Here is an 11,406-nt window from a genome sequence, read left to right as displayed (position 1 = left end):
TTGGACCATGACAGTTTGTTGGTAATATGGACACCAAGGAACTTGAAACTCACGACCCGCTCCACTACAGCCCCGTCGATGTGAATGGGGGCGTGTTCAGCCCTCCTTTTCCTGTAGTCCACGATCATCTCCTTTGTCTTAATCACGTTGAGGGAGAGGTTGCTGTCCTGGCACCACACTGCCGGGTCTCTGACCTCCTCTCTATCAGCTGTCTCATCAAACAGTGATGGTGTTGAAGTTGTGCTTGGCTACGCAGTCGTGGGTGAACAGGGAGTACAGGAGGGGACTAAGCACGCACCCATGAGGGGCCCCCCTGTTGAGGATCAGCGTGGCAGATGTGTTGTTACCTACCCTTACCACCTTGCACATGTGACATGCTGGTAGAAATGAGGTAAAACTGATTTAAGTTTGCCTGCATTAAAGTCCCCGGCCACTAGGAGCGTCGCCCCCGGATGAGCATTTTCTTGTTTGCTTATGGCCTTCTACAGCTTGTTGAGTGCGGTCTTAGTGCCAGCGTCGGTTTGTGGTGATAAATAGACAGCTACGAAAATATTGATGAATACTCTCTTGAGGTACTCTACCTCAGGCGAGCAATACCTCGAGGCTACCTTAATATTAGACACCGCGCACCAACAGTTATTGACATATAGACACACACCCCCACCCCTCGTCTTACCGGACGTAGCTGTTCTGCCGATGCACGGAAAATCCAGCCAACTGTATATTATCCATGTCGTTGTTCAGCCACGACTCGTGAAACATAAGATATTACAGTTTTTAATGTCCCGTTGGTAGGAAAGTCTCGAACGGAGCTCATCCAGTTTATTCTCCAGTGATTGCACGTTAGAGGCGGGTTACCCACTCTCCAACGAATTCTCACAAGGCACCCTGATCTACGCCCCCTGTATTTCCTTATTTTCTTAAATAAATAAATATGCCATTTAGCAGACGCTTTTATCCAAAGCGACTTACAGTCATGCGTGCATACATTTTTTGTGTATGGGTGGTCCCGGGTTTTCTTCATGCGAATGACGGGGATTTGGGCCTAGTCTGGGAGCAACATTATATCCTTTGCGTCGAACTCATTAAAGAAAATAATCTTCATCCAGTTCGAGGCGAGTAATCGCCGTTCTGATATCCAGAAGCTATTTTCGGTCATAAGAGACGTTAGCTTCAACTATATGTACAAAATAAGTTACAAACAATGCGAAAAAACACACAAAATAGCACAATTGGTTAGGAGCCGTAAAACGGCAGCCATCCCCTCTGGCACCATTACAATACAATCTAACAAATACGTTTTTATAGGTCAGAGTGCAGTTTTTATTTAGCACAAATGTTTGTTAGCACATTTCTCACACTGGCTTTAGCCAGAGGGAGCAGGCCTGCGCAGGCAAGTGCAGGGGGGTTGCCTAGCAACACGTGCCTCGGAGGGAGACAATATCTGCATAGCGCAACCAATGATGTGTATAAACCCTGGATGACTGACAGAGGGCACTGGAGCCACCATGCAGCCATCTTGGTACTCCTCAACTGTAAAAATGATTTTGGAAGCTATGGAAATGCATTTATTAATGTCTACATTCATTTTTTAACTGTAAAAAAAAAAAGAATACTTAAATACATGTCATTTTGTCCTTGAAACATTTAATTGAAATACTGTATCCTATGGAGGACTGCTCATACTAGGGAGTGCCAATATGGCCGACCGGTGGCTTCAAAGCCACTCAATGACCAATACATAGCGTCAGCAATCGGGGGTTTATATAAGTCAACAAATTGCCATGATTTGTGAATCGGTTCGGACTGAACATCTAGCACGACAGCTTAAATGGCTTTGAAAAAATAAGATTTACGCTAATAGGGAGAAGTATCTAACAAAATAAATACATTATGGCATTCACTAATCAAACTATTTACATTTAATAGAAATGTGGGTACTTTTGTGGACAACATTATAACTTACTTTAACCATATTTCACTACTTCACTCAAAACTTTTTAAACTTCAACTACCACAAACATTTTTCAACACACACCATCATATTTCTCTCCCCAAATGTTATCCTTAAACTTTTCTAATCCTTATTAGTAAAAGTGTAGTAGTCTTAGTGTAGTTATGTGATTAAATATGTGAGCCAACTGCCCCACAGTTCAAGGTAATAAGGTTGATATAGTCTATCAAAGTAATCAAACCAGATATTTTAATATTTAACTTTGACTATATTTCTCCGCTTCACTTAAGTCAAACGTTTAAAACTTCTTCCACTAACACAAAAATACTTTCAAAGAGCTGAAGCAAGTCACACAATTTTTCTTCATGGAAAATGACCATCTAGTTATTAGTGTGGTTTAAGAGTAGGGTGTTAGGGGACATTTTAATTTGGTTCTGGTGTTATACTTTGTATTCCCAGTTATAGCTTCTCGGGAACACAGAACACTATTTCATGAGGATAGGATTTACCATCGCTGAGATATCTTAATTTCAAGTTATCGGAAAAGGTAAAATGTCAGACAGGTCAATGTTAATCCCTACTCAATAATGGCACCAAATCACCTGTTTGGATTACAAAATTCAACACGTTTTGTCCAATATCTCAAGATAGGGTGGTCATACTGTTATGACATTTTCAGGGCTGATGTAGAACACACATGATTCAAATAAAAGTAATTAGTATTAAATTAAAAAGCTATATTATGCAAATGATGCAGTACTGAATACATAATTACAGTAATTTAAGATCAATTTAAGGTAGGGTGGTCATATTAACAAATCTTCATGCAAAACTGAGTTTAACAATTTGAAGCAATTTATGAAATTAGAACAACTTTTTATACTACTCTTTACAAATTAGATACTTAATACACACACAGCACCCCCATTAACACACCACATCACACATATCCTTCCACAGACACACACTTCTCACTAAGTCTGAACTGTAACACAGAAGGCTACTAGTCTAATAACATAGCTTACTTATAAGGTAGGCCTACACTTGAGTTGGGTTACAAAATGTTATTTTTGGTGTTGATGAGTTACTCTGGTGATGGGAGGAGAAACTGCAGCAAATAATTAGCCTAGGCACAGAAAAGACAGAGTGAGCTTTGATAGTCTATCAAAGTAATCAGACCAGATATTTTTTATGTATTTTACTTTGACTATATATTTTACCGCTTCACTTATGTAAAACGTTTTAAACTTCTTCCACTAACACAAAAATACTTTCAAAATGCTGAAGCAAGTCACACAACTTTTCTTCACGGAAGATTACCATCTAGTTACCTTGTATTTTCCTGTTATGGTGAATAAAAAGTTTGCTACTCAATACAATGTCAGATATGTTCTGGTAATTATATGAGCTGGCTAGACAAAGAAATCCATTATCAAAAAACACTAAAAGACGAATACAATTTATTTTCAAAAGAATACAATAGCATATTTTGAGTTTAATTATGTTACTGGTCTGTGCAGCCCATGGCTGCGCCATGCAAATGAAATCAATAGTTCTTATTTTGTTCATTAAAAAGACGAGACACACTTAGCCTACATTCCCCTGCCCTGATCACAGTCAACACACATAGGGCCTATATTTTATAGTAAGAATATAAAGGAATATAACAGAATAAAATAGTAATCATATTTTCCCAAACAACTTGAGTGTCAAACAAAAAAGTTGTATTTTAAAACAGAGCCTGTGTCCTCATTTTTGAGCATACAGTGGGGAAAAAAAGTATTTAGTCAGCCACCAATTGTGCAAGTTCTCCCACTTAAAAAGATGAGAGAGGCCTGTAATTTTCATCATAGGTACACGTCAACTATGAAAGACAAATTGAGAAAAAAAAATCCAGAAAATCACATTGTAGGATTTTTAATGAATTTATTTGCAAATTATGGTGGAAAATAAGTATTTGGTCACCTACAAACAAGCAAGATTTCTGGCTCTCACAGACCTGTAACTTCTTCTTTAAGAGGCTCATCTGTCCTCCACTCGTTACCTGTATTAATGGCACCTGTTTGAACTTGTTATCAGTATAAAAGACACCTGTCCACAACCTCAAACAGTCACACTCCAAACTCCACTATGGCCAAGACCAAAGAGCTGTCAAAGGACACCAGAAACAAAATTGTAGACCTGCACCAGGCTGGGAAGACTGAATCTGCAATAGGTAAGCAGCTTGGTTTTAAGAAATCAACTGTGGGAGCAATTATTAGGAAATGGAAGACATACAAGACCACTGATAATCTCCCTCGATCTGGGGCTCCACGCAACATCTTACCCCGTGGGGTCAAAATGATCACAAGAACGGTGAGCAAAAATCCCAGAACCACACGTGGGGACCTAGTGAATGACCTACAGAGAGCTGGGACCAAAGTAACAAAGCCTACCATCAGTAACACACTACGCCGCCAGGGACTCAAATCCTGCAGTGCCAGACGTGTCCCCCTGCTTAAGCCAGTACATGTCCAGGCCCGTCTGAAGTTTGCTAGAGTGCATTTGGATGATCCAGAAGAGGATTGGGAGAATGTCATATGGTCAGATGAAACCAAAATAGAACTTTTTGGTCAAAACTCAAAGAATGCTGAGTTGCATCCAAAGAACACCATACCTACTGTGAAGCATGGGGGTGGAAACATCATGCTTTGGGGCTGTTTTTCTGCAAAGGGACCAGGACGACTGATCCATATAAAGGAAAGAATGAATGGGGCCATGTATCGTGAGATTTTGAGTGAAAACCTCCTTCCATCAGCAAGGGCATTGAAGATGAAAGGTGGCTGGGTCTTTCAGCATGACAATGATCCCAAACACACCGCCCGGGCAACGAAGGAGTGGCTTCGTAAGAAGCATTTCAAGGTCCTGGAGTGGCCTAGCCAGTCTCCAGATCTCAACCCCATAGAAAATCTTTGGAGGGAGTTGAAAGTCCCAAAACATCACTGCTCTAGAGGAGATCTGCATGGAGGAATGGGCCAAAAAACCAGCAACAGTGTGTGAAAACCTTGTGAAGACTTACAGAAAACGTTTGACCTGTGTCATTGCCAACAAAGGGTATATAACAAAGTATTGAGAAACTTTTGTTATTGACCAAATACTTATTTTCCACCATCATTTGCAAATAAATTCATTAAAAATCCTACAATGTGATTTTCTGGATTTTTTTTTCTAATTTTGTCTGTCATAGTTGACGTGTACCTATGATGAAAATTACAGGCCTCTCTCATCTTTTTAAGTGGGAGAACTTGCACAATTGGTGGCTGACTAAATACTTTTTTCCCCCACTGTATGTCCTTTTTTGCCATTGAAGCATTAGAACATGCTCGTTCCGATAATGTAAAGAAATAAAACATCTGATTTGGATGAACGTCTGTAGGATGATCTCAGAAAGTAGCTTTTTTGATCCACGTTGTATGTGATCACACCATCATGCACTTTTTCTTTTTTCAAACTCCACAAGTTATTTTGTCTGAAGACAGATTAACTACAAAACGCTAGTAGGCTAAATTAGAAATGTATGCATATTAACCCATAATTTATTAGCTAAATATAATTTATTAGCCTTTAAATATTTACCTGTCAAAGTCAAGAAAAAAAGATGAAATGACAATGTGCATTCCCCCAGGCTAAAGGCCAAAGCATTCCTGTGACAATAGACAGGAACAGCTCAAGGACAGAACTACATAGTGCCTTCAGAAAGTATTCATACCCCTTGACTTATTCCACATTTTGTTGTGTTACAGACTGAATTCAAAATGGATTACATAGATTGTTTTGATGACAAGTGAAAACATGTTTTTAGACATTTAAGCAAATTTATTGAAAATTAAATACAGAAATACATTTACATAAGTATTCACACACCTGAGTCAATACTTTGTAGAAGCACCTTTGGCATCGATTACAGCTGTGAGTCCTTCTGGGTAAGGATCTAAGAGCTTTGCACACCTAGATTGTACAATATTTGCACATTCTTAAAAAGATTATTCGAGCTCTGTTAAGTTGGTTGTTGATCATTGCTAGACAGCCATTTTCATGTCTTAACATAGCCGATTTAAGCCGATTTAAGTCAAAACTGTAACTATGCCACTCAGGAACATTCAATGTCATCTTTGTAAGCAACTCCAGTGTTGGTTTTAGGTTATTGTCCTGCTGAAAGGTGAATTTGTCTCCCAGTGCCTGTGCTTAGCTCTATTCCGTTTCTTTTTAACCTGAAAAACTCCCTAGTCCTTGCCGATGACATGCATATCCATAACATGATGCATCCACCACCATGCTTGAAAGTATGAAGAGTGGTACTCAGTGATGTGTTGTGTTGGATTTGCCCCAAACATAACGCTTTGCATTTAAGACAAAGTTAATTAATGTATTATTCTGCCAATTAGGGTAGTATTGTGGAGTAACTACAAAGTTGATGATCCATTCTCAGTTCTCTTATCACAGCCATTAAACTCTGTAACTGTTTTAAAGTCACCATTGGCCTCTCCGGCCTCTGGTGATTAACTGGTGCCCTTATACAACGTTATTAATTTGAAATAGTATGCAGATTTATTAACATTTTACATTTACATTTTAGTCATTTAGCAGACGCTCTTATCCAGAGCGACTTACAGTTAGTGAGTGCATACATTATTTTAATTTTTAATTTTTTCATACTGGCCCCCCGTGGGAATCGAACCCATGCTCTACCAACTGAGCTACATCCCTGCCGGCCATTCCCTCCCATACCCTGGACGACGCTAGGCCAATTGTGCGCCGCCCCATGGGCCTGGATTCGAACCAGGATCTCTAGTGGCACAGCTAGCACTGCTATGCAGTGCCTTAGACCACTGCGCCACTCGGGAGTTGTTTTAAGTCACCAATTATCACCAATTATAGACCACTAAAGTTCCTACATTGGTACGAAAGGTATATTAGATCGACATCGCAAAAAATTAAGAGACTGTAAACTGAAAGAGTTTATTTTCATGCTTTAGCCGGATGCTAGGAATTAAACGCTACCGTGACAGCAAAGCTTGTAAATAAATATGAGCCATTGATATTAAAAAGTAGAAAAATATACCAATATATGTCATACAAACAACAACCATATTCATAGGTAAAAATGTAATTGAATTTGCACAAAAACTTCTCAAACTAGTTGAAGTTGAGGTAGTGTAAACTTCATGTTAAGAATACAGTACTTCTTAAGACACACACATACACACTACCAGTCAAAGGTTTTTTACATTGTAGAATAATAGTGAAGACATCAAACTATGAAATAACACATGGAATCATGTTGTAACCAAAAAAGTGTTAAACAAATCAAAATATATTTTATATTTGAGGTTCTTCAAAGTAGCCACCCTTTGCCTTGACGACAGCTTTGCACACTTGGCATTCTCTCAACCAGCTTCATGAGGTAGTCACCTGGAATGCATTTCAATTAACAGGTGTGCCTTCTTAAAAGTTAATTTGTGGAATTTCTTTCCTTCTTAATGCGTTTGAGACAATCAGTTGTGTTGTGACAAGGTAGGTGGGGTATACAGAAGATAGCCCTATTTGGTAAAAGACCAAGTCCATATTATGGCAAGAACAGCTCAAATAAGCAAAGAGAAACGACAGTCCATCATTACTTTAAGACATGAAGGTCAGTCAATCCGGAAAATGTCAAGAACTTTTTAAGTTTCTTCAAGTGCAGTCGCAAAAACCATCAAGCGCTATGATGAAACTGGCTCTCATGAGGACCGCCACAGGAATGGAAGACCCAGAGTTACCTCTGCTGCAGAGGATAAGTTCATTTGGGTTACCAGCCTCAGAAATTGCAGCCCAAATAAATGCTTCACAGAGTTCAAGTAATAGACGCTCAACATCAACTGTTCAGAGACTGTGAGAACCAGGCCTTCATGATCGAATTGCTGCAAAGAAACCACTACTAAAGGACATCAATAAGAAGAAGAGACCTGCTTGGGCCAAGAAACACGAGCAATGAACATTAGACCAGTGGAAATGTGTCCTTTGGTCTGGAGTCCAAATTGGAGATTTTTGGTTCCAACCGCCGTATCTTTGTGAGACGCGGTGTGGGTGAACGGATGATCTCAGCATGTGTAGTTCCTACCGTAAAGCATGGAGGAGGTGGTGTTATGGTGTGGGGGTGCTTTGCTGGTGACACTGTCTGTGATTTATTTAGAATTCAAGGCACACTTAACCAGCATGGCTACCACAGCATTCTGCAGCAATACGCCATCCCATCTGGTTTGGGCTTAGTGGGACTATCATTTGTTTTCCAACAAGACAATGACCCAACACACCTCCAGGCTGTGTAATGGCTATTTTACCAAGAAGGAGCGTGATGGATTGCTGCATCAGATGACCTGGCCTCCACAATCACCCCGACCTCAACCCAATTGAGCTGGTTTGGGATGAGTCGGACGGCAGAGTGAAGGAAAAGCAGCTAACAAGTGCTCAGCATATGTGGGAACTCCTTCAAGACTGTTGGAAAAGCATTCCAGGTAAAGCTGGTTGAGAGAATGCCAAGCGTGTGCAAAGCTGTCATCAAGGCAAAGGGTGGCTACTTTGAAGAATCTCAAATATAACATATATTTTGATTTGTTTAACACTTTTTTGGTTACTACATGATTCCATATGTGTTATTTCATAGTTTTGATGTCTTCACTATTATTCTACAATGTAGAAAATAGTAAAAATAAAGAAAAACCCTTGAATGAGTAGGTGTGTCCAAACCTTTGACTGGTACTGTTAATATTCATACTTGTATAGATATAAATATATGACATATATTTTCTTTCTCTTGGTTGATGATCCTGCTGACAGGCCAAGTGCACTTTGGATGTATGAGAGACTGTTCCTTTTCACCCTGGGTAAATATTGCTGTGATGCTGGGTCAAGTTTAGGCTGTTCACGCTGATCTAGGATCAGCGTCCCCTCCCCCAATCCTAACCTTAACCATTAGCGGGGGAAATGCAAAGCTGACCCAAGATCAGCATCTAGGGTTAACTTCACACCTGCACCAAGGCTGGGAGGCTGTCAGAGGCCTGGACTCAGCCTGGGGCCTGGCTCCTTCTCTGGGAGTGTAGGATCCAGTCTCACAGGTTTGTGGGACACCTCCGCTTGCGCACTCTCCTGGAGACACCATCTCTCTGGAGCATCTGGCTAAACAGATCAAGACCGAGAATGTATTGTTAAGAACTGATTTCCACTTGTAGCTTATGAATGAAATTAATCTACATGAACTATTAGGGTGGTTCTAAAATAAATGTATACAATACAGTAAACAGTACCCATGGCAAATCACATCAATTCCTTTTACTGATGGCATGAATGTAGCCGCTATAAGCGCTATTAGACAAGGGTTCCTTCCTTTTTTGCTCACACTTACACAGCCTTGTTTGAGTGGGGGCTCAGTGGAGCTCAGAGAGAGGGAGTCCGAGGTGCAGTTGCCCAGCAGTTGGCCCAGCTTGTCCACTCGTCTGCGCAGTCCCTGTAGACTCCCCTCGGTCTGCTGCCTGCGCTGGCTCAGAAATTCTTCCTGAGACCACATGCGTCTGCGCAGCTGAGCCTAGCGAGGACAACAGAACAGTCAGAAACAAATGAAGAATGGCATAGATAGGCCTTCCCTGCCCATCTATGACCCGTTCCAGGAACCTAGGCGTATGTCGCACGTCACTATTTCACAGGAGAGGAACTTGCAGGAAGACATTTTTATTTTTATAAAAGCCTTCTGGAACATGGGAACTTTCATGTGTCTTAATAAAAAAAAACTTGTATGCCATCTGCAAATACAAATAAAATTGTAAATTACGAGCCTAGTTGGTTTAGCCATGGAAAAAGACAGGAACTTTCCCGCTAGCCATCATTGGCTGAGATAATGGATGGGCTGGACATGGCGAGAGATGAGTTTGGATTGGTCTGCCATGTAGCATGCTTCTGTCTATAACATGAGCTGCTCAGTATGTGTAGATTATCCTTGCTACTGCATCTTTTTTTAAAGATATCATGAATAACTGCAAAAGTGTTGCTACTGCTCTCAACAATGCTGCCCTGACTTTTACAGGCGCTATCGACAATGATCAGTGGGGAAAAGTTGTGATGAACTACTTTCTGGACGACGATCGTGCATGCTGACTCTGAAAATGAATCAGACGATGAGGAAATCCCTGATAAAAAATTTATAAAATTGAACCAGAGTCTTCTGATGACAGTGATGGGGAAGAAAAGGCGATCAACAGTGTTGTTGTCACGGAAGAAGTTGACCGAGTTTTGAAATCAGTGGAAATCAGTGCCCCCGGTGGAAACAGAGTATGATTGGAAATGCGGTGGGAGTCGAAAAGAGAACACAGAAGGCTGATGTATAAAACACTTGTCTCCGGATTACATCTTCAAACTAAGGGCAACCATGGCATCCATGACGGGTAAGAGTCTAGCTACATTTTCAGATATTATACATTTCTAATTTTGTCAGAAAGTCATTTTCATTGCAAGTTAAAGCGTACTGTTAGCTAGCAGGCAACGTTAGCTGGCTGGCTCGCTAGCTAGCTAACGTTACGTGAATGAGCTGTGTAGTAATATTACTCGCATCTCAGAAATCTATTTGCACTGCTAGTTATAGCCTAATGTTAGCTAGCTAGCTATTGAACCGAGTTGGTTAGCTTTAGCTTCCTGCAGATTCATGCATGGTAGTATGGGTTGGGATTATGGGTCTAAACAAAAGACTCCACTATGCAAGTAGATTTTTAAAATTTTTAGTCATTTTAGCAGACGCTCTTATCCAGAGCGACTTACAGTTAAGTGAGTGCATACATTATTATTTTTTATTTTTTTCATACTGGCCCCCCGTGGGGATCGAACCCACAACCCTGGCGTTGTAAACGCCATGCTCTACCAACTGAGCTACATCCCTGCCGGCCATTCCCTCCCCTACCCTGGATGACGCTGGGCCAATTGTGCGCTGCCCCATGGGTCTCCCGGTCGCGGCCGGCTACGACAGAGCCTGGATTCGAACCAGGATCTCTAGTGGCACAGCTAGCACTGCAATAAAGTGCCTTAGACCACTGTACTGTTTACACCTTCTATATCCTGTGTATGTGACAAATACATTTTATTTTATTTGATGTAGTGTGTGTTTACCAGAAACATGACCTGCACCAAAGTCAGATTAGGATATAGGCCAAGGACTAGAGAAAGTATATTTTTACTACAAATTTTTGCTACTACTTTCCCCACTTTTAGTCTTAATCTTTGGTTGTTTACTACACTACCTTACTCACTCTGTTTAGCACATGGCCTCACACGTCAAACCTTAAAGAGATGGGTGAGGCCAAGGCTTAAGAGGGTGTGAACGATGCTGAATGGGTGTAGACAAAGAAGAGCTCTCCAGTAGGTGTACCGAAACATTCACGGGCCATTTTCTC

General features: G+C 40.8%; 1 protein-coding gene across 1 annotated transcript in view; it reads right to left on the bottom strand.

The window, feature by feature from the left end:
* Window positions 1-8,572: 8,572 nt before the first annotated feature.
* Window positions 8,573-11,406, bottom strand: part of cntrl (centriolin) — a 55,593-nt gene continuing 52,759 nt past the window's right edge. Inside the window, exons 24-25 of the mRNA XM_084177458.1 lie at window positions 9,375-9,554; window positions 8,573-9,148 (exon numbers count right to left, since the gene is read on the bottom strand). Of these exons, the coding sequence (XP_084033584.1) occupies window positions 9,023-9,148; window positions 9,375-9,554 (306 nt within the window). The 3' untranslated portion in view covers window positions 8,573-9,022. The remainder of the gene's footprint in view (window positions 9,149-9,374; window positions 9,555-11,406) is intronic.

This window comes from Coregonus lavaretus, assembly GCF_964263955.1.
Source record: "Coregonus lavaretus genome assembly, chromosome: 14".
NCBI classification, from domain to species: domain Eukaryota; kingdom Metazoa; phylum Chordata; class Actinopteri; order Salmoniformes; family Salmonidae; genus Coregonus; species Coregonus lavaretus.
Note: the sequence above shows the minus strand (reverse complement) of the source record. Positions and strands in the feature narration are given on the sequence as shown.